General features: G+C 35.0%; 1 protein-coding gene across 5 annotated transcripts in view; it reads right to left on the bottom strand.

Annotated features, from left to right (window-relative positions):
* TAX1BP1 (Tax1 binding protein 1) overlaps positions 1 to 24,981 on the bottom strand; it is a 65,941-nt gene that overhangs the window by 15,474 nt on the left and 25,486 nt on the right. For 2 of the 5 annotated variants that reach the window (XM_075493065.1, XM_075493067.1), the window contains exons 6-14: positions 14,819 to 14,967; positions 14,590 to 14,680; positions 13,125 to 13,310; positions 10,595 to 10,822; positions 9,113 to 9,259; positions 7,767 to 7,860; positions 6,440 to 6,558; positions 4,874 to 4,999; positions 3,012 to 3,083 (exon numbers count right to left, since the gene is read on the bottom strand). In XM_075493065.1, coding sequence (XP_075349180.1) covers positions 3,012 to 3,083; positions 4,874 to 4,999; positions 6,440 to 6,558; positions 7,767 to 7,860; positions 9,113 to 9,259; positions 10,595 to 10,822; positions 13,125 to 13,310; positions 14,590 to 14,680; positions 14,819 to 14,967 — 1,212 coding nt within the window. The remainder of the gene's footprint in view (positions 1 to 3,011; positions 3,084 to 4,873; positions 5,000 to 6,439; positions 6,559 to 7,766; positions 7,861 to 9,112; positions 9,260 to 10,594; positions 10,823 to 13,124; positions 13,311 to 14,589; positions 14,681 to 14,818; positions 14,968 to 24,981) is intronic. The other 3 variants (XM_075493068.1, XM_075493069.1, XM_075493070.1) reach the window with 3 other exon arrangements.

Genomic DNA, 24,981 nt, shown 5'->3' with positions numbered 1-24,981 from the left:
TCTACAATTCAGAACCAAGCAAAAAATTCTGAGATGTAAAAATGAAAATAATAATTAAAAAATAGAGACTGTTAAGACAGATATGCTTTCCAATCATTTTGTTCTTTCTGGTTAGTATTTTCTTCTGGATTCTCTGGGTTCATTTTTAATATTTGCTAATGTAACATTAACAAAAACCTCAAAGACGGAAGTGTGCGTTTTCCCCATAAGACTTTGAATTGAAACTTAAAACCAAGACTTCAATTAGCAATTTAACTACATAAGTAGTGAAATGTCTCCATTATTAAAAGGAACAGCTCAATGTATTTTTCTTAAAGATGGGTAAACTTCAGCTGAAACGCTAGAATACCAAAACGCAAAATCAAGTAGTAATAACTAGTCCGAAAACAAACCACTACTCAAATGAAAAAAGACAGAGATTATGTATTTATTGTTATATACGTACTATCAGGTTTCGGACATAAAGGGTTTGGACTCCAACAGCAACATCATAAAGTCACGTTCAAACAGGAAGAGAGTAGTATCTACAAATGGTAAGGCAGCTTAGCAAAAGTTATCTTTTTGGAGCACTGGCCGTAAAAACAGTAGTGTTTATTTTCTTTTAGAAAAAACTTCTAATACAGGACAACACAATTTCTGCCCAACACCCTCCAAGTAAAATATCCTCCTGTAGACATGATATAAAACTATGCTAGCGTTACTTTAGATGTATAGACTAAATTGCATATATAATTGAAATGGTTAGGGTGAAATGGTTAGGATTACATCTTAAAGTTTTAGTCAGCATGTAAAATCTAAATAATTAACCTTTATTCAATACAAAGCAGGAACAATTAATTATCAGTGAAATTAATATTTCCCTTTTTAAAATCAATTTCTTCTGCAATATGGAAGCAGTTTAGAATGAGAGGCAGTGGCATTAATACTTTAATTTTAGCATCACATAAGATTAAAACAGAACGTAGATCAAAGTGACTGTAAAAAGGTGCTGTAAAATAGCCTTAGCCAGAAGTTGGACAGCTAGGGTAGACACTGATTTAAAAAAAAAAAAAAAAAAAAAAAATCAAAGGCTATATAAGTATGTAAATAAAATAGAAACCAAGTAATTTTATAGGTTTGAAGAGACAGCAAATGAACATTTTCAGCATGCTATGTTTGGTGACATTTATAAACAAACACTGATAATGGAGTATAAATTGAAAAGCTGTTTACTATACTATGCTTAACCTTTTAAATCATGGTTCCAGTCTAGCAAGGCACTTTGATTCTTCTTTGAAATGTAAATATCTATAAATTTGGTAGACAAAGTTCCAAGCTTTTATAAGCTCCATACATTATTATTACTGTTGTTGTTCTTATGTATGGTGTTCAAAATTACTCCCTCCAGCTAAACTAGATTCATCAAAACTCAACTTTTATTTTGCTTTCTTTTGAATTAGAAAAATATGAGAATATCTATTGAATAGTACATATTTGGTTTAAAAAAAAAAGATAATTTAAATACCAGCTACCTGAGAATCTAGAATTTTACAAAACACTTAACTAGCTTAATCTGAAATAAGTTTAATTTCAATTTATCAGTACACAAATTCCTGTTTTTACTAAGTATCTGTTCACAATGGATTTTTTTTTTTTAAGTAATCTGAACAATCCTAACTTTTCCACAATATCATGCAATACTATCTGAATGTAACGAAGACATTTTATTATTTCACTTTTCAGTAAAACCTAGCTTTGATTAATTGTCATATAATACCTTCAAGGTACTTCCAACACTAGAACATTAGCATTAATATTTCATAATGTCTGGTTTAACAGTAATGGTAATGAATTTGATTAGACAGTGAACTCTTGAAAGTAGCAGTCCATTTTCTATAATATATTTAAAAATCAGAGTACTATTTGTGTATCTTTCTTTCCTGATAAAGATATTTTTCCAGTTGTAGTTTACCGAAGTCACTGTCACATGTGAAGCTGCTCTTATTATTACAAGCAGTCAATAAGAGAACTGCAGATGTCAAAAGGATTTGGTTGTATGCACACATCATGCAAAACCTGGAGATTATACTGTTGAAATGTCTACATCTCTAGTTATAGGACAACACTGGATAAGAGCAAAAATAATCCTAACCAGTGATGGAAAAAATAAACTGTCAAGGTAGGTATGTACCATTCATGTCTTATGCCAGGATTCCAAAGGGAATAAGGTTTACTAATTGCGCTGCCTGTCAGCCAGTAACTCCTGAAAGCATCAGGAAGCATCTGTCTCAAATAAATGAAATTTCTGTAAGTTTTGTTAACCAATGCTCCCTTAGAGGACAGAAAGGCTGCAGCATAAGCTCAATAATAGTATTTTCTATTTGGCCAAGCAGCACATGCACTAAGCTGGTATCAGCCTCTAGACATGACAGGGCTGAACCTCTTTTACTAAGAGATACAGAGGAGTAAAGCAGGAAGGAGGCTGGAAGTCCACCAAAAACTTGTAGAAAAACAGTGATGCTGCTGAGATGAGAACGGAATATAGGACAAAAACTGGTAGGAATTCGTATGTCCTGTGAACCATATAGCTAGCTGCAATTTCACATTATTAGTTTACACAGAGTAATCCCTATCTGCAAACAGAAATAATTATTTTAGCTCCTGGATGGAATATCATTCTAGACAGGAACAAAGAAATAATTTTTGACGCCACAATGTTTTTGTTAGATTATATGTAGAAAATATTCTAGAACACTACTACAGAACAATAAACCATATTTTCAAAGGCTGAACCAGTTTCGGCAAGTTGCCATACTATGGTGTACTTTTTTTTTTTTTTTTTTTAAATATACAAGTATTAACAGCAGAATTTGCAGTTTAAAATGCTAATTCATTTTGGCAGATTATCCAAATATGGAAAAGTATGTTTAAAGAGTAAACAAATTCTCGCTTAAAAATAAATCGCAATTCCTCAAACCAAAAGAGCCTCAGAAGTGTTAATTTACAAAATTTAACAGGAATCCTGACAATACCTTCTCACTGGTAAAGAGTTCCAGCTGTGATGCCAGTTCCTTTATTCGTCTCTCTTTTTCTGCCAGCTGAACCTATATGAAAAGAAGTTTAAAGTTCCTGTATTAGTGAATAGAAACTATTTCCCTGCATGTTACATTGCGAAAACAAAGTTCAGTGATTAAGTTCACCTTTCAGATGGAAATTATGTCGTCTACTATAGTTATATGCAACATCTAGTACTACTGCAAATCAAAACCAACAATTCTCCCTAAGTTTATCTACTGGATAACAGGAGTACATTAGCAGCCTTTTCTTGTCAGTTTCCAGAGAACAGCTGTGGAATGATAAACCCTAGGTTAAAAACCAGGAGTAGTGGCAGTAATACTAATGGCAGGAGGGACACCACTGCCCAGTAACAGTCGCAGGTTTGCAAACCTCATCTCATTATTTCTAAAGGAATCCGTTAGCAAGCATTTCAGTGATTTATTTCATTCACTTCTCTCCAGCTATTATGTCCCACCACAGAACTGAGCAAACCAAAACCTCCTCTTACCTCTCAAAGACACTAAATTTGTTTCACGAACATCTACCTTGTGTCTCTGCTGGGTGCTCTGGGAGGAGATGCAACTGACATTACACAATTCTTCCAGGCTTCCTCTTTGCTTTAAAATGATTATTTAAATAATCTTTCTCTACAAAGGGTTATTTTATTCAGATTCTGGTTACTTTGGAGACTGCCTCTCCACTTGTTTTTCTAGCATATAAGCTCAATGCTCTGCACAGTTACCTATCAATTTTTTTTTTTTAATTCTGAAATTCTCTCTCGCAGTTCAGGTCAACAGAGAGAAGTCTATCAACTGGGAAGAAAAGCTCACTTCTCCTCCCCCACCTGCACCCTCCTGAATGATAACAAGTTTTGAGTTGCAGTCAAAATGCTTTCAATTTTGGAACCAATTATTTATTACTCCTGTGGTTGAGAAGTTAAAAACAAACTTATTTTACATTAAATTATGCATAGCAACCAATCACTGCTAATTAATAAAATTATATAAATTGGAAAGAGTCATGCATTTTATAAAATTGAAATTAGAGCTTTGAAAAGTGTCGGAAAAGGACAGCACAGCCTACAGAGTGCTGAAACAAGCTGTAGAGTAATTCAGTATTTTATAATGAAAAAGTGCTGTAATTTCTAATGGGAGGGGGTTCCTACTAGAACCGATACAGTCACAATTCAATTTAATCTCTGTTCATCACAACGGGCAAAAATTTGTTGCTCATCTTGTCCTTGTTGACCTAGAAACCCACTTCAACATATGTATTACTATTACATAACCCCAAAGATTAAGGCCCCTTGTAAACTAAAGCTGCCCATTATGCTTGACTTTCTGGTCCATGTGTTACATCACTCTACTAAGACTACAGTTGAGATCCTCCAAATTAAAGTAATTATTTTGTGATTATTTTAAAAACAATGTATCACTCATCTTGTATCTCTCTAGTTAATTCAGAATCTCTCTAGTTAATTCAGATAAAATGCATTAGAAATCCTGCTAGTATTATAGTAAGCAACAGAAAATTAGAACTCTCTACCCCTTTTTTTCCTGTAATACAAGATTAACGTCATTTAGAGGTTTGTCTAAATCCACAACATTAAAAGACTGATAGCCATTTGGTAGTATACTTAGGTCTGTCTTACTTTAAAAGAAAGATTACAAGACTGTGTTGTTTCTGCAAGTGCAGAACAGATTTTCTATTTACAGCAAAAATACATTCAATGTTTTTTCCCCCCATTAGAACTGTTCATTATTTGAACTATTAGAAATTAGCAACTACATTAAGAACAGGATATCATTCATTGCCATAATCAAAATCTGTAACTTACTTTATACTGATCCTCCATTGCTGCTAGCTGTAGTTTTATACCCTCATTGATTTTCACTTGTTCTTTCCACTTCAGCTCCAGTTTAGCTAGTTCATCAGCATAAACACTGCATTTCATCTTCTCATCCTGAAGTAGTTTATACCATGGCATGAAATTTACAATTTGAAGAGATTTTCCCTCCCACCCCCAACAATGACACTGTGTAACTCCATGCTTTTAAAGCAAGACCATTTACAAATGGCTTCCCCAAGAAATCAAGCCTGACTCAAGACTTTGAAGAGCACAGGACCACTGAACACTGCATAAATGATGTTCAGTACATATTTTTTTCTTGCCCGAGTTTTCAACAAGCTGATATTCCTTTTTAGCTTCCCAGTTTCAAGCTTCTTTGTATCCTAGTACTACGCTGTAATCACGATTATCCTTTCAAGCGTCTCATTTCAATACAAAACTTTTCCCCATGCAACTTTTACAACCTAAGTATCTTTCTTTCATCCAGAAGGTCAAAGGCAAAGCTTTCCTCAAGCATCACTATAGAAGAAATAGCCAGCAGAAGCTAACGCAGGCTCTCCGTAGGCAGGGTAATGAGCAGAATAACATGACAGTTGTTACACCCTGGAGAGCACACTAAAATAGAATAATCTCCTTGTGATCAATAAGAGAAACAAGATGATAAGCTGAGTTCATGGCAGTTCATGAATGTATTTATAACTATTTGAGAACAAAACCTATTGAAGTAGAGAAAAATTCCAAGTCTTTAATTCTAGTCTTAATTCTAACTGTTCTGACTTCATAATGTTGATTAATGTTATTTTTTTAATCCCCAAACAACAAGCAAACAAATGAACAGAGACAAGACAACACCCAGAAAGCATTTTTTAAACAATTCTACAACAGTCAACTTTTCACCAGCATCACTGATGCAATACTCCATTGTCATACATACATCCAAATTGGTTAAATGAAAATCAAGTTAGGACTGACAGGTATTAATATTTGAAGGGCATTACTACTGTGGCTACAGCACTACTGGTGCCAACTTTGGTCCAGAGAACGATATAAATGCCTTTATGTATGACCGAGGCCAAGCTAATAGGCAGCACCCACTCGGACATCAAAACACTGTAAAAGCCCAGGACAGTCAGATCTGGAGAGAGTTCTTACACTTGAACAGCATATCAGATAAACACTGCTATGTTTGTTCCAGATATCATCTGGCTTATAGCAACATGCTGTATTTGATTTATAAAAGCAAATATACTTAAAATACAATGCAAAAAGAAAAAGTATGCAAAACTTTAAGCATAGAAGTAGTAGTAGTAGGTTTTGTTCACTTATTTTACTGCATCTGGGTTATCCTGAGGGGTCCTTGCTGGACTCTCTAACACCACAGGTAATCAACAGCTGACTTAATAAAAATGTGTTTTCTAATGTTAAGATTTCTACCACAATCGTGGTGTATCACACAAACAAGCAAGGCAACTCAGCTGGGTAGGCTTTGTGGTTTTAAGACTTAGTACCTATAACTACTTTCTGTTCAGCTTTCCGAAGCAGCCATTTACTTACTGCCAACATTTGCTTGCATTTCTTATACTTCTCTGTTTTCTCAGCAATTTCTTTATTCATTTCACGTACTTGCTCCTTTACCATGAATTCCGAAACTATATCAGATGAAATGGGGCTAACTGTGAACATTGAAGAAAAAACAAGAATATTGATTTTTCTTGTTCCACAAATAAAGTTTGTATAAGAGAGATGACAGGCCACATTTGACAGTGCATCAAGAACAGAGTGCTCCATGTTATCCAAGTAAATAGTTAATCAGAGACAGTCAGTATCACGTGGCTAGTGACACATAAGATCAGCAGTCATACTAGCACGTCTGGGATCAGTTCTCTCACGTACTGAAGGTGAACATAAATACACACATACATACTACAAAGGTCAATGTAGGGGAAGAAAAAAAAAAAATAAAAGGACAGACACCTCTGCCCTTAACTCCCAAGAAAGTAAACACCAGAATATATACGTTATGATATCATGCTAGATATTTTATTCTTCCGTAAAAATATGAAGTGCCTCAGCAATTGACTTCATCCCATCACATACTATAACTGAGCTTGCTGGGATTTTATTTGTTTTAGGAAACACTTGTATTTACTTAAGACAGGAGAAAACTGACAGAAGTTACAACCTATAGTCTCTATAGACAGAAAGAATGTGTGAGTTATAAAGTAACACAAATTAAATTAGTCAGCATCTACTGACTTTTATCAATTTAAATAGAATAATAAACCAGGCTTAGTTTTAACCTATTATGTGTTTATGTTTTAGAAGATTTTGTAAGAACTTAATGGTTCATAAAAATTATAACCTAGTTAAACATTTTCTAATAAACCACTACTGCCCATAAAACAAGAGAATAGTCTATAGACTTGACCTTGCCATCACATATTCAGAACTTTTCAGTGGATTCAATTTTACAGTAGAATGCTACAGTGAATAGTCATTATAACAGGACTGCAGAATTACCATGCTATTGTACAAAATTTGCAAATTTGGGGAAGATTTTTTTTTTTTTTAAGTGAATTGTTTATTAGCTTGGCAAAACCAGCTCTTTGTTAACTATTAAGCAGAAATTCAAGAGTTCAGTCCTACTGACATTAACAAATATAAACTGAACTGTTTTGAAAAGATACATGAAGTTATTTATGAATGTTACCACTTGAAAAAAGACAGAAGGTTTTTAGATGAATTTTCACATTTCTAATCATTGCTTTAACTAAAACATAACAAGTCCACCTACTTTATACTACACATACTATTAGGGCCTACTTCACACAGACAACACTTTCAGGCTGATACAAATAGACAAAATTTAAGCTGTTGATACCTGGAGATGCAGACAACTTTTTGTCTGTAACGATGGCAGTAGCTGTCTCAATGTTAGATGCATCTGTCAGTTTCTGTTGATGCCCTGCAATCTTCTTTGTGAAAAGAAATTTTGTTTTGGTATTTAATTAAATGAAAGCCAAAGCACAAAGTAATGTATATCTTGCACTATCATCTCCTCCAAAATTGGACTAGACTGAACTGCTCATTAAAATAGAAGGTAATAATAAATATGCAAACACATTTAATTCTACTAACACTGAAATTGCCTCAGACTATGATTTTTATAATCTTATGTTATAAAGTTATTTTCCCAAGAAACAGTAATTTCTACGCAAATTATTAGAAAAATCTCATTTTCTGGAGAATCAGCCACACTTAAATCCATCAACTTTAATATTCCACTAGAAAAATGGAGTCTGTATTACTAATGAGTGCTGGACTTCCGGTGTCAGAGTAGTGAATTTGGTGTTTGTTATCAGGTGTACAGCATAGCCAAAGATGTGGAAGATTTTTAAGGAAAAGCCACAGGCATTCTGATATGACACCTCATTCACCATTGACCTTCTGGATGAGAAGACAACTTTTTAAAGTAATCTGTGGATCAAATCTGGGTAACTACCCCATTTGTTCTGTGGATAGCAGAAATACTTAAGTCTGTTTTTCGTAAGAATTCACATTTGTACATCTTGCCATTGCTCATACACCTTTTCCCCATTTGAGCTCCTCTCTGACTCAGTCACTGATTTTCACAAAATTCTGAAGAACTCTGCTCTCAAATCTGTTTGAAATTCACCAACAGGTTCAGTTACTAGGTGGCATGAGACTCACATCATCATTGCAAAAGCCTCATTTCTTTATGGAAAAAAACTTAGAAGAATGATAAGAATACAAAATACATATGGAATACAACTATATACTGTGTTGCGGAAACTTTCTCCCCACTTCACTTTGAAATCCTCCTCCAAGTTCTCCATTTCCCCCACTTTTGGGTTTTGGGTTTTTTTGTGGTGGTGGTGGCACTGAATAGAGATAGTAATTATGGATTTTTCCCTGCTTCAGTTTCAAAATTCTTCCTTGAACCACGTTATGCTTACTGGTTCATCCAAACTGTTAGCTTTCTACATACACCAGTTACTATAAATTCTACACTTCGTTTCGACAACTATCTAAAATTAAAAAAATCATAGAAGTAATTTAGCTTTAGGGAAGAAAATGGTAAATTAAAGAGCCATTGCTTACTGCATTGTTTTAATCCTTTTTAAGAGCACTGGGTTTTGCAAAAGGAAATTAAATAGCTGCTGAAAAGTTACAAAAAGCAAGTGCAATTTATCCCATTCTACTTACTGCTTGTTCTGTAAACTTGTTTACTTGTTTTTGAAGTTTTTGACATTCTTTGAATTTTTCCTTGTAATGGTCAGCAGCCATTTGCAGACGAAGCTTCAGATCTTCAACTTCCCTGCGTAGTTCCTGCTCTACTGTGTTTGAAGTTTCCTTAAAAAAAAAAAAAATTAGAAACTGTTCTCCCTTTTGTTCAAATACCGCTATTTCCCAAAAAGCCTTTTTTCAATTAAAGAAAGCATAATGCTCTATGTAAGTACAGAAGAAGTTCTCATTTACTTTGTGGGAAGGAAAGGAATAGCATAGTAGAGCACAGATAGAGACAGCATCTGTGCTGAACTTCATTCCTAGCAAGACAGACTGGGGGATTAAATAGGCACTGGTATAATACCAGAGGCAGGTAAAGAGAATTCTTATTCTATGGGCTCATTAATGTATACTGTAAGTCTGAATGTATACCACAAGTCTGAACACCTTCCAGAAGGTGTTCTAGCTACCTTATAGACAAGTATAGCCACGTGGAAAAAATGGACAGACCACAACTGTATTCCATCACACTCACTATGTTTCTATTGGAAGTGGTTCGATTGAGCTGTAACACTGATACACGAGCTAAGCAAACTACATTTACCGACCGGATACATGCCATATTCGGATACTTTCTGGTAATTCGAGTCATTCAGATGATCTGCTACTTCTTTCAGGATGCATTTCAAAGACATTGTATATAAACAATATTCTTAGAAAAAACATGTAATTTTTGGATATTTTAAATATAATAGCTCTTTTGAGGGCTGTACTATTCACTTCATATTTCCTGCACTATTTTATTTACTGTTCAGCTCAATATATTTTTTCAAACTGCTACATCATTACAGTTATCCTGGTAGCAAATTAATCCAATACAGTTGCAGTCATGGAAGATCCAGTACCAAGCTCACTTAAGTCAGAATGATGAAACTTGTATTAGCTCACTAGATTTTTACCCAAGGCGAAGGGAGTCAAGACAGTTTCCATTACATTAATATTTTTCTACTTATAAATACTAAAGCAAGTTAACTATGACCACAAATATCGGAAGGACTCATAAGAATCAAGACAGAATCCATCAATGAGGAAAGAACATTATAAAAAAAAATTCTACTTTCTTATCTGGATGAATTTTTCATGCTACTGTGGCTCATAAAAGAATTAAGAAAGGGAGAGGATTCAAAACAATATAGATAAATACTGTATTATTCTGTGAAAATAATCTGGGGGTGGAAGGGAGTTGCTGTAAGTAGTAGCGGAAACCTTCTTTCTTACCAACCTTCCAAATCAGCTAACATGCACTTGATTTAAGGTAGTATCTTGAGTGCCAAAAGAGAATTTGATAATAATTTGCGCTAATCATCCAGAAATGTATTTTATTCTCCAACTTTAGCAAAGCTAGCTCTGACAGATTTTATAAATACAGATAAACTTTATTACTAAATACTGACAATTTACCTGTTCATTTTTCAAAGCTGTGATTTTTTTAAGTTCAGCTAAAGCATCAGCAAGCTGCTTTTTCAATTTTTCATTTTCCAGACGTGCACTGTGAAGATCTGCCATCGTCTTATCTCGCACATTTACTGCGTCGCTCAGCTCTTTTGACATTAGGACAGCTTCTTGTTTGCTAGCCTGAATCTGATCCTCAGCTTTCCGGAGCTGTTCTTTTAAGATACTTGCATCCTCCTGGGAAAGAGAAGAGAGGGAAGAGAATCCATCATTTTTTAATGCAAAGCTTAAATAAAGGTTGGCATAGGGATTAGAAACATTTGAAAGAAAAATCAAGTTTTCCTGCTGGCTTAGCAAAACCATTAAATCAAGAAGTTAGTACACAAGTACCATTTTCCCCATTTGCCTTCTTTGCTAACAATGCTGTGCAAACATATTTCACTATGACATAAAGGCAAATTTAAATATTTTATTTATACCGGATTTTTGTTGTATTTTCAGCTTTAGTTTTAAACATACACCCAAAAGTCTCTCTGTTTTCTAGAACATCTTTGTTCTTATCACCATAGAACTCTTAACAGGCACAAATGGCCATTTGGCTTCAAAACCAAAGTTCATCCCACAGTAAGACACTGCAGGTAACAACAGAGAGGTCTTACAATGCCTACAATTGGTTGACGTAAGACACTGTAAAGCAGCTTTGGGACGTTCTTCTCCCAGTTCCATTGCCCAAGATCTTGCACAACAAGCTTTTCAGAAGGAACTGAGAACAAAAACTAATGAAGAGCAAGCTGCAGCATGCAGCACTAAGACTCTCAGCACTACTGCAGCTCCATAGGGCAGCCCAAGGGCCAAATGATCAAGCTGCACTACTGGCCTCTCATTCCTCAGAAAAGCCCAGGATCGCCCCTGCTGCCCTCCCCCCCCCCCCCCCCAAAAAAAGAAAAAAAAATTCAGAGCTACTATAAGCTACTCGCAGCTTCTGGGCTTCCTCAAGGCATAATCATCTCATATTCTTGAGTCTAGACATAAATTCAGGTATCTCTAGTCCATCATTTGTTAATTTTTGAATACTCAGCATAGCAAGTCCAGAGGAATACTAATATATTTTGTAAGCATTTATGAAGATGGATGGACTAGGAAATGCCCTAAAGTCCTGCTCCTTAGCTATTTTTACAGCACATGATGCATCAGTTACGTATTTCAGTAAATATCTGCAGTTTCACAGTATAAGGCAAAACCGTTAATGATCCCACCAGAAACATCACAAGCACTTCAAGATTAATAAAGGACCTAAGTGTTTGGTTGTACTGGCACAGTACTGGCACACACACACCCACTACATGTTTTTACTTCAGTAAAATACAGTAGCAGTTTAACACATTCAGAAGCAAAACTGCAGAGCAGTCAAAAGACTAAAACAAGATAAGCTGTAACTTAAAGCAAAACAGCGTGTTCTTTTTGTCCTCTTACTATTTCCATTCTCAACAGCACTACCTTCCTACTTAAATTTTACATTCATAACTCACATTACTTTAACGCAATTTCTATTATTTCGAGATCTAGATTGCTTCTTCTGTGAGAAGACAGGAAGGATACACAAGATAAAGTCACCTGCATTATCTGACTTTTCCATGCTGGCCTCAAAGGCTGTGTCTAAATTAACTCTCTAGTTTGAATCAAGGGCACATTTGTGAAGCAAAACTCCCACTCAATTCCACTATTACCTATCACACTGTAGATCACAGGACAGAACAGTCTCAGGACACAAACTGCATTGCTTCTGGATGAAACTAAACAGGAAGACGTACATCAGGAACAAACACCTAATGGGTATTCTGCCCATAGCACCACACTAAAACTAGTCTGAAGTAATCCCACCTGGACCACGGACAGCACAGATGCCAGCTCTTCAGCAATTTCACTCTCCTACTATACCACACTGCTTGCTAACCACAATGGTACCACACTGCGTAGCAAAAATCACCTCTTCCTTAGAAGTCCTACTGGCACTCTTATTGCTGACTTCTCAGTCGATTTAGTCAATTTATATGGTATCTTACCCTTTCTCAGGTTTTATGTCATCATACCTCGACAGTACATTCACCTAACAAGTCCTTCAGCGCATCTTTCGAAGTCTCCTCTTTTCTCCTCCATCACACTCTGCAGTCTCAACATACCTACATTCTTAACTTCTCCCTTTTCCTCAATCTCCTTCCTTTTTCATGAAGCTAAAAGCAACTCAGAGGAGTGCACCACTTTTACTGGTGTGTTTTTACTGAACTCACAAGTTACTTTTTCACACATAGTTCATCTCACGGTTCATCATGTGAAACACCTCAACAAGCTCAGAATGTGCAAAACTAAAACCGAATTCACTCTTTTGCTCATTTTGTGCATCTACGGAGAACACCGTAATACTCTTGCCTCTCAGCCTATACCCTGGTGGTATCTTCAACTTCTTCCTTTCTCTTGTTAAATACATACAACCTTAGATATGTTTATTTTAAACCAGGCCAATTATATTAGTAATGCTTACCTTGTTTGATGAGGAGAGCAAAAAAGCTTTCTTCATATTTTCTTTTTCAGCTATAAATAGCTGTAATCTGCCAACCTCCTCTTTATAATACGATATCATGTTTTCTTTGTTTGCATCCAAATTCTTAAACGTCTGGATTTCTCTTACTAGTTTGGTGTTTTCTATTTCTGTATTCTTCAAGTGTATCTGTAATGATGCTAAAAAATGTCAAACTCTTCTTCCACGTTACGAAAACTACTGTTCACCTGTCCATTTCAGTGTTCACTAAATTCTAACTCATGTCTGAGACAGATTAGAACAGGTAAAGAGAAAAATTAAACATTTGACAATATCACTGCCCTCCAGCACAGATCTTCTGGCTGGAATTCTTTCAGCTTGGTCATCTAACAACAGCTCCACTCTACAGCTACAAGTTAAGGCCCTGACTTCTGTCCACATCAAATTAAGCTACTCAGAATTCACTCCCCTCTTCACAAATGCTGGACAACTAAGGACAAGCAAAAAAGAAATGGCTTGAAGAAAACTAAAGAGAAATTGAACTTCTAGTAGTATCTACTTGCAATCATCTAAGCAATCAGGACTATATCAGCAATATCCATTTCCAAAGACAGCAAAACTACTTTAACAACTCTAGAGCTGTTTTTAAGATATCATCAAGTCCATCATATTATGCCTAATAAAGGATAACTGTTGCACTCAAGTTTTGTCCACTCAAAGACTAGAAGATTTGTGTTGCTTATTTAGAAAGGGATTCCATGCTTGTGAAAGACGTTTTGAGATTTTATGATTTCTGGTGTGTATCTAATACTGTCTGCCACAAAGACATTTTCCTATGAACAGGAATAATCTTTTAAATACACTTGATTTTTTCATACAACCTAAGGATTTCATTATTTTAGCATATAAGACTTTTTGCCTTGAGGGGGAGGCCCACTATATTTTATTTTAAATATGGGTGTGTCTCAGCACCAGCAAGAGAAATCAGCTATGCTAGTAAAAATCAATGCAATACAGATCCTACTAAAGCTTCTCAGAGTTATGCACAAGACTCAAGAACAGGAACCTAGAAAACATAGTCTGGAGAGAGAACTTAGAAGAGTAAAAAGTAATTTATTTATGAAAAAGTGTGTTAAGAAAATCAGTTACTGGGTGATACACCATACAACTAAAGAACTTCCTCACAAACATCTATTATTATTTGTTACTATGCCTGCATTTTAACAAACTGGTGATCCATTCTGCTTCTTAGCGACCTTTTTATACCATGGGATGAACTCAGATGCTATTTTCCTCATTCATTTTTATATGAGAACATCTATAACTGTCTTAAAAATCTGTTCACAGAAGTTACCCACTTCCTTTTTTCCTTAACAAATTCAATTTACCAGACTTCTCCATAAAACATTATTACCTTTATTTCAAACCACTTCATTTCAGTGTATACAGGTACAAGGAATAAAGTTACCTTATAAAGTTCTTTTTCATCCTTTTCCGTCTTTAACACACATTCAAGTTGCTCCTTCTCAAGCATCACTTTCTTCAGTTTGTCTTTCAGACTAAGAAATTGACAAATTAATAGTACAGAACTATTAATACAGAAAATATATGCATACATTAACAACTGTTAGTTTAAAAAAACACCTATGGAAAGAAACAGTAAAATAAGGAAGGTAAGGAACAAAATTACTAAATACCTGTCTAACTCAGTTTCTTTTGCAATGGCTTTTTGAGTAACAGTCATGATATCTTCTTCAAGCTGGAGAACTTTTGAAGCTGCTTCATCATGCTTCTTCTTCAAATCATCAATTTCAGTTTTAAGAACTTCTGATGCTTGAATATTATTCTTTAAAAAAATTGCAAATAGATGTCATTTAAGAATGCATATCTTCAGAACTACAACATGCTATTTGAATTAATGCTAAAATATGGTCATTAGATTTCTTCTCTTCCCTAAAATGTATGACAAGCCCATTTCAAGTATATATGTGTGTGTGTATATATGTAAAATACATAAAAATATATTAAACTTACTATGCGCAGTTAAAATATTAATAAGGAGTCAATAAGGGGTTCGTTTTGGTGCAAGCATTCAGTTACACAGAGACTACCAAAGACTTCAGAGTATAGGACAAAGTTGTGTTTCATATCTTTTGCCCACATCCTTTCTGCAAACTAACCATCAACTGCCTAGCTTAGAAAACACAAAGATCTTCTATTTTAATTTGTACTTTCTTTTACTTGAAAAGAAGGAGAGCTTGCATTGACCAGACAGTTACACCACTCAAGCAAGCCACAGTAAAGACAACTGCAGGCAAAAGGAGAAAAAAATGGAAGAACTCCTGATGAAGAGCTACTTACTACACTACATTCTCCTAGTTAGGACATGTGGAAGGTCTCAGAAAGCTCATGGAAGCTCATGAAACAATTGCAGGATTTATGTCTTGGATATTGGAAGCTGAGACAGAGGATGATGACAACACCCAAGACAGATTCCTTTGTCAGTAAACTGACAGATGCAGGATGGGAAGCCACTTTTAAGTACCACATTCATTATCTAATTACAGTAATGTCCATACCACTCGAAGGCAGTGTACAGCTAAACATCATCTTCACCACAGCAAAATGGCCATATAAAGTCAGGTCATCTTAAATAACCCAGAAAACACATTATTTTCAATATAATACTATTTTATTGAGAAAAGAAATTAATAAACACTAAAGTAGAACACATACCGAGATAATACGCTACTATTTCTGATATCAAAATTCAATAAAGCTCAGCTTAGTATCAACCACGACAGTGATATGAACGGAAGCGTAAACAAGGTCAAGACAGACTGACCAACATGCCTGACTACAGCGTGACTTACAGTGTTTGTGCAGATACTAAGGTACAAGTTGTCTTTCTGCTCTACATTTGGAAGATTAAAGCACTAGTTCATCTATTCATTTTTAAACAAAGCTTAATTCCCTGAAACAGCAAGACTGTACTGTTACATTAAGAGAAACACATCAGCCAGAGTTTACGGAGAACCCCTACTGGCCAGATTCCAACCTAACTAACAATGCTTTAAGTACAATAAAATATAATGAGGACTGTTTTTACTCATTAATTGTCAAAATACACTGTTCGCAAGTCTAATTAAGCCCTGCTTTTACAAGCAACTAAACAGAAGTTGAGGCATTATGATTTTTTGGGGGGCGTAAGGGGTGTTGAATTGTGAGGGGTGGCAAATGTAACTGATGACTCAATCTCTTCCTGAACACTATACCAGCACATAAAGTAGATTCTTTTGTTATATATGCTATTAAAAAAAAAAAAAAGGACTAATACGTTATAACTATTTAAACTCTAAATGGCTTTATTATATGCCTTAATATAATAAAGAATTTCAAGGGATCATGAATGTACCATCTTTTTTGAAAACAGCATTGGAGAAGATGACCCACAATTTTCATAAGGTCTTTATTTTTTAAGATCTATCGGTTTCCTGCAACCAAAAATTTGGTGTAAGGAAGGCAGGATATTTTAATTAAAGTCAGTATTCCAAGTAAAACTTGCTATATAACCAGCAGCAACAACATACATTGTAACTGCTTGTCCTTCCCTAGTGCAGTGGAGACCAATTACTTGCCCCTGTTTTGAAAGTCTAGTATAGTAAAAAGTCTATTTCAATGCATATCTGTGTTTTCTCTAAACACCACTTTGGTATAACTGTAACTGTTGTAACCCAAGTGCCTTCAAAAGAATTTAATCTGATACATTATATATACAAACTGTACAAACAGTTCAAACAGGCTGCCAAAGGTAACGTATATTAAAAGGAATTAATAGCCTGAAAAAAATTCACTCCACAAACAGCATTACAATTGATGCTGCTTTGCTAGTTATTCTAAAGGGACATGGTATTAAAATGTAAAAGTTCCATACTTAACAGATTCTCACCTAATAAAATTGTTTAGATACAACCAAAGCCTACAGTTTTGAAAGAAAGAAGAATTAATTTTTAGAGACGACTTGTTATTTTACAGAATTCTTAGCAATTCAATTTAGATGCTGCAATCCTAGTCTCATACGCTCTGGTTACAGCGGTTTCAGAGCCTGTAAAATTTAAAATGAGTGCTCCTAGACTATTTTACAGGTAAAAGTTGACTGTGTTTTAGGAGGACTCTGAAGGGGAAGAATATAATAAACACATCAACTATATATACAACCTCTAGTACAAAAAAAGATAATTACTTTCTGTAATGATTGTTTACTTAATTTCTCTTTAATTTATCTGGTACATCTACAAATATTACACCTTTTCTTCCACTTTCTTAACAGAAGGAAAAGCACAGCAAGAGCACGAATCATTTTAATGAACTGGTTTTAACACACCCAACAATTTTAAGGTTATTTTTACTCTGGATGGTATTTTTAATCCAGTTACAAATGCAGCTTCCCCCCATCCCCCCTCCCTAGGGCTGCAACAGCATTATGGGTGGAGGGGGGAAGCAAACTGCACCACATGGGTCAGAATAAGCAGCCAGAAATTACTTAAGTCAGCTTCACCGCTGCGAAACAAAACGCTACCAAAATAAAAATTCCTATAACTACTAGGAGTCTCACTAGTGAAGTGAAACAAAGAAAATTTAATGTAGTTGTCAAGTGAATTTATCTTCCCCAGAATCAAAATTCCACTTTGAAAATTTTGATGTACCTTCAGATAGGGAACAAGAAGAAAGATGGGGGCACCAAAATCTTTATTGCTATTCTAAAATGGCGAAAGATTTAAGACTATTTTTAAAATAATTTTCTAGTAATCACATGAAACACTGTCCTCCTCCTGCAAAGAACTGCCATTACACATAACATGATTTATTTACAGTGCATTACAAACAGCTGCCAAAAGAACAGAGTTTTTACATCAGAAAGTTCTAAATTACAGATCAGTTGCTTTAGGTTTGTGTAACCTAATCATAAATACACTGATTGAAACCTCATAGAGCTATTACAAGCTCTGTCTAAAGGATACGTGAAGATCAGGCCTGTGCTCTTCCTTGAAACATGTTTAAAATCAATTTACTGAACTTCGGCTACAAAAGGACTAGTAATCTTTCATTTGAGAATGGAATAGCCATAAAGTTTCTAGATTCTCATTTTTATAACAGAAAACTATAGCAAAAATCTGTATGTTCAACAATCAAGAACAAAAGGCTTTCCTTCTAATGGACTTTTCAACGCCAGTAAAACATTTCAGAGTACGGTCCGGTTAAGGGAAGCAAAGCAGTACAGACACTACTTCCTGTGAATCAACATACACAATGCATTTTAAGGCGGAGAGATCCAACCGACAGAATAAAAAACTTGGAAAATACAACCTAAGACCATTTCCAGCTGTGACATCTTGCAGTATGGCAATGGGCAGCATGTTTGTTTATGCTTCATGTTCCCTTTTCATCACATGTAAAACTCCCTATCCACTTTTTAAAAGCCTTTCCACACCTAAAACATTCACCTTTGATTAATGGCTAATATCTGCAATCTTCAGTTCACTTTTTACAGAATGCATACATTGTAACGAAGGAGAAGAATGAAAGGTTAAAAATGAGCTATGCAACTCTAAAACCAAAGAAGTCAATTCAGCAAATACAAGGCAACTTATTAAAAAAAAAAAAAAGGCAGCAGCAGCACTACCTTTCAAGTTTCAGCTGGATTGATTTATCTGGACATAATTTAATGTCAGGGGAACTATTATGCTTCATACCCTGTAGAGAATTTAGGGGATCTAGATGAATTATCTGCAGGAGCCTTTTGTTTATCCCATTGACATCATAGCAGCTCCAACAGAATCGTGTAAAACACTTGGCTGACATCATACTCTGTTTAAAGGACCTCTGAGGACAAATGATGAACACAACATAGTACCACTACAGCCACTGCAAAATCTGAGTGTGCTCGTAACACAGGGCCTGTATGTTCTGAAAGGAAACCTCAAGTTGTAATTTTTCTTTCTAAAATAAAATTTAAGCATTCAGTGAAGTAAAACAGTAAACCAATTCCAAATAAACTCAGTGATACTAAGCTTTTATTCTTTGTGACTATGATTGGCAACAGAAATACTGCTCTAAAACCACCGAAGTCTCTCTACTCCAAAAAGGTAAGATATCACAGTGGTAGTAATTTAATTGTGTTCATGTCTTCAACTAACATTGTTACACAGATCGAAACTCTACAAAACTAAGGCCTAAGCTGTAAAAGTTCATCTAAGCAACATCAGTCACCTAATTACTTTCCTGAAGACTACAGACATGCAAGTTTTTGCAGGAGGCAGCTTAAGTATTTAGACACACTACGATCTTGCAGCATGCATTTACATTTCAGAATGTTAATTTCTTAAAACATAATTTCACTATAAGCTATCGCTTTTGCAAAGGGTCATTCTCATGAATACATAATTTGAATTGAAGTGCAGGCAGGATACTTATCTAAAACATTTAAGAATCTCTCAAATTAATCTGTTCAATCATCCAATGAAATAAATTTCAATTAATCAGTTTCAGAAATATTCATACACAGTACAGTCACTAAAACAATAAAACAGCATTTTCTCTTCACAGAATATTTATAGCACCCTTGGGTGCTGTAACTGCTGGTGCCAACCTGAGCAAATCTGAGGGTTTAATTTGTATCTTTAAAAAATTATTTACATGGAGTTGGGGGGGGGGGGGTGGTTTTTTGTGGTTTTGCTTTCTGGGTTTGGGGGTGGTTTTTTGGTCGTTGTTTGGGTTTTTGCTTTTTGCGTGGTTGTGGGTTTGGGTTTTTTTAAAAAACAATGCATCTCCCTAGCCATCAGATTTTTGCACATGCAGCATACATAAACAATATCAATGCAGTTTGATTTTAAAAGGCACTGAAAAAACACTTGATTCACTTTTATGCATGCAGTCTGAACTGGGCACTTGTACTGCTCACATATCACACTGCACAACAGTATTCTGTCACTATCTAACCAGAGAAACTCTCCTTATAAAATGGCATCAAAAGCCAACTTAAATGAATCCCTAATACTTGAATAAAACTCTCCAATGAATAAAGCTACTGTGCAGGTAGAACCTTGTCAGTAGAATGTGATTTAGATGGATGACCTATTAAAACTCTCCATCAGATAGATGAATTAGCCCACTTTTTAAAAGTTAAATGGTGAACTAAACTTTCAAAAAGCATGAAAGAACAAGTTTATCAAGTCCGTAAATTCACTTCTTCCTCAATTTATGCCAATGTCATAACAGAAACACTATTTAAATGTTCACAGCATCAAAGAATCTGCAAATCTGTTGCTTCTGACGCAAGTTAAACATTTATGGAAACTACTGCCACAGGAGTAAGACTTGTCACTACTGTTAAGATTACAGAAGTACTCTCTTCCCACTAGAGGGAGACAAATGATTGCAAAAGCATCATTTGCAAGCTCTGCTCTCTAGAGAGGCGTACAAAACCTGCGTTCACAAAATTGAACGGCTGCAGAGTGTCAGAATAGTGACCAATGAAAGATGGACACAATGACTACTGCATGTTTCTCCTGTTCAGCACAGTAATATTAAAATCTTAAAACAGTAGGCAAGTGCGCTGCTGCCAGAGAGCTTCGACACAGTTTAAGTACACACAAAACTGGGAACACAAAGACCAAAAAGCATGCATTCTTTTTATTTACACGGGTATGTATTTTTATATTCATAATTTGTAAGATATAGATTAGAAATATTTGTATAATTATTTTCTAGATAAAAAACACACTCAGTTTTTGATTCAATGTTCTTCAATTTTTCCAAAACTAAAATATATTCCGATAAAAGCAGCTTACTAACATGACTCAACATACTTGAGTATGTACCAGTGAACAAGTTATATCAGTAGGATACCAAAGGAAAAGTTGAAATGTTGAAAGCAACCTTTCTTTCTTAAATAAAATAATCATAGTGAGTAATTACATCATTACTTTTACAGTGTTATAGTAGTAGAGTTGCAAGCTGTATATACAGCATGATTCTAAATAAAAGTACGCTATCAGGGAACATCATGCTAGTAAAAAAAAATTAACTCTGAAACACTAACAGAAGATTGTAAGAAAAAGATGTGACATTTTGAAACATTTCCAATAATTTCACATTTACTCTGAATTCCCACACAGAGTAGTAGCAGATCAAGTTAAACCTTCATACTCTGTAAGAGCTAATTAATGTCATCGGCGGGGGGGGGAGTCTAGGAATGGTTTAACTGGCATGAAAAATGCTGCAAAGGAATATTATGTTTTCCTGTAACTGAAAATACAGCCCTTTTCAGAAGACTAAAAGGAGTGTGCATGTTGGGGGGCAGGAGAAGAAAGGGGAGAAAAGGAAAGATTCACTTATCCCCTCCCTAAACTGATCTTGTCAGAACAACCACATACTGCATTAAGCAGCCATTGGATAAGAGAAGAGGAAAAGATCAACCTAAAAGAAAGAAAAATTGAATTTTTTACAAGTTCTACAATATCTTAAGCTTTGGCAGGGCGGGGTAATTAACACAACTTAGTGGTTAATAATCATAACATATGAAGTGTGCACTAAAAACAGTGGAGCTGGAGAGCATGCTCCCTCTGAGCAGTGCAAAGCAGTGTGTCTTGCAAATATTCTTTTTCTATGATGGTGGCGATGACAACCTGAGAAAACAATGTCTGCAGAACCATTAATGTGTTGAATACAAATAAAAATACAGACTTTTTTACTCCAATGTGATAACATACTGAAAAAAAAAACCCCACAAACACAAACCTAAAAAGATAGAAGCCTTTACAGACAAGTAGTGACTTAAGAGTGCCATAACTTGCATTAGAAGCTATGTTTCAACAACTCTAATAGCACATTATCACTTTATGTCTTGAATGAATTTGTTCCTCCTATCTTTGGTAGGAAATGAGATGGCTATCTTGTAAGAAGGCAATGAATGACTGCGTATCTCCTGAACAGTAAAGGCACTGTTAGCAAACTGAAATCTGTAGTTTGTTGTGGCCATTAGTCTGAAGTGCTACAAACACAGGAACTCACCTGTTTTAAAAACTCAAGAAATGGGAATCTTTCTACCACTTAAAAACATGCATAGAGCCCAGTATTCAAACTTTGTGGAACACTGATGGTATTATACCTGTACAGATTGTTTAGTATGCTATATTCTTAAAAGATTGATATGCCTCAACTTGTTTCTTCCTAATATCTTCCCCAAAGAGCCTCTAAAGGACCACTTACAAAGCAACCCAACTAGGCAAAAAGCAGGCAGAGACGACAATAGTTCCACTGCCCAGAAGTCCATGAGAGTAACTAGGTGGGAAAGAGAAATCAAATAATCAAGAGTGGGAGGGAAACACTAATTGGGACATCGCTGTGACACTGTCTGTCAACAACTATCCTGTCTATATTAAGAAATCAATGTTTCTACAGACATTTCTCAATGATCCAAACTCCTCCTGAGCTATTTGCAAAAACAACTGATAAAAATCAATACCAAAAAGAGGAAAGTAACCAAAAGGCATACGAATAAACATGAATAAAAAGGGGATTTTAAGAGAACTGTGTTTTAACAAAACATTTTCATACTATGAACTCAGAGCTTTTCCATCGTTGATCTACCTTCTATTTGTTACACTGTACCACACAGTACTATGATGCCTAACCACACCATCCACATTCTGTTCAATTCAATTATAAAAATATAAAGTAGCTTAATAAGGTATTTGATCAAAAGACAAAGACGTGAGCTAAGATACACATATTATTGACTGTTGGACTAGATGATCTTAGAGGTCTTTTCTAACCTTAATGGTTCTATGATTATTTGCTCCAAAGAAACTGAGTAAGATTTTTAGAAAAGGGGCAGATTGACAAGTATTTTGTATAAACGGGTTCATAACTCCAAGGCCCCTCATCACCATACAAATGGTAATAAACAAATAGCTGCCAATACATTAGCAGCATAAAGAGCTCTGCAGTCAATTAGAATCAAATGCATGTGTCTGTACAGATGTATCCACTTCCTTCGCTCATGCAATTGCTGCTTTTTAAATACAGTACTTCGTACTATTGTGGTTTCTTAGAGGGCTCTTTGGACAAGCAGAAATATCTGTGCACTTCCTAATGGAAGTACTTGCAAAAAGGAAAAAAATTAATATGTTAAGAGACTGCACATGGGTTAAATGTAGCTTAGCTTTATTTTTAACAGAAATAAAGATTTCTATCACTTATAGCTTCCTCCTAAACTACAAAGGTAAGGATATGTAGTGTTTACAGTAATTATATTTTCTTCTATGGGCTATTTTGTTTTATTAATTATTTTCTTTAGCCTAATATGCTCTAAAGTATATTGAAAGAATTTTTTTAAATAGAACTCCAAGTAGTTAAACCTTTACATGAGTAAGTTAAACATTTTGAATAATAAAAATTTTAAATTCATCAACTCCACTTTTTATCTATTTATGTATCAAAAGTTTAGAGCATAACTAAAAATCCACCTGTATGTGACAAGAGCACTAGGAATAAAAGAAGAAAATAAAAACCCACAGAATTACTTAGTTAAAACAATCATTCTGTAACTTAAACGCAAAAAACAAGAAGCCAAACAAAAACAACCTAGCTCACACTAAACACAGGTAAAGATTCTGCTGTTACATAAAATACACATATATTTTGATTACTTCGCATTTTAAGGTTATCCCGTGTAGTCTTATATAAAAAATAGCCACGTTAATGCACTGTTTAGGTTTATTGCCAATAACAATTATTCACATCACATGAAGCTGACTAGATTAGCTGGGGTTTTTTGGGGGGAGTGGTTTTGGAGGGTTTGTTTCGGTGATTTTTTGGGTGGGGGAGTGTTTTGTGGGGTTTGTTTTTTTAAACAAACCACAAGGAAAATAAAACCCAGGTACTGTAATCCTAGTGAGTGCTACATAACTGCTGCTCAGGAATCTTTAAATCAACCCATTAACACACTGTGCAGTGTTCTCAGCAAAGATAAGTCATATAATCCCCTGACCCACTGCTGTATTTCATGTATCGGGGTAGGGAGGCAAGGAGAGAAAGAAGGGAAGTCATCTTTAAGATTGGAAAGTTTAAAGAGAAAGCCACATATAAGTTATTATTAAACTTTCCAATGATGAAAAAGTTAACTTATTGAACCTGATTTAGTAGATGCCTGTTTAATTTTCAAGAGTAACACTGGATTTATATTCTCCTTATGTATATAAACAAATGAAAGAAGTTTCAACTCTGCAGATTTTTTTCTTTTTTTTAAACAAGTGAAAAACAGGGAATTGAACATAAAAGATGTAAGTAAGACAGTGTCAAAGACTTAAGAGACAAAAAATAATTGCATGAGTTAGAAAACTTCTATAGTATTCTAGATAGTTGAAGAGTTGCATCAGCCTCAGATTAGACATCTGCTTATAACTCAGCTAAATATAAACGGTAAGTTCTTCACATTGCATCAGCACTTCAACAAAATCCAAGGCAGAGACAAACCAAAAAAAATAAAACATTCCTGAAATTAAATTCTAATTGCTAAGTTCTGGTATCTTAAAGGCAGAAGTATTTTTGATTATAGAAATCCACAGGGAAGCGTGAGAAAGTATCAAGACATTTTTGTTCCTATACAGTCTGTGTCCTTGCTGGACAGCCATCAAAATCCCATTTGACAAATTGTTCTAAAATGGCATTGTACAGCTAACGCGGATTAGAACTGACAATTTACTTTCCTACACTTTTTTAAATAAGAACCTCAAATGACAATGGAAGGCATCTATGTAGCTCATTCCGATTTATCCACCAAGTTTATGAGTCTGCA

Source organism: Mycteria americana, chromosome 2, assembly GCF_035582795.1.
Source record: "Mycteria americana isolate JAX WOST 10 ecotype Jacksonville Zoo and Gardens chromosome 2, USCA_MyAme_1.0, whole genome shotgun sequence".
Lineage (NCBI taxonomy): Eukaryota > Metazoa > Chordata > Aves > Ciconiiformes > Ciconiidae > Mycteria > Mycteria americana.
The sequence above is the reverse complement of the archived record's forward strand: the minus strand, read 5'-3'. Positions and strand labels throughout refer to the sequence as shown.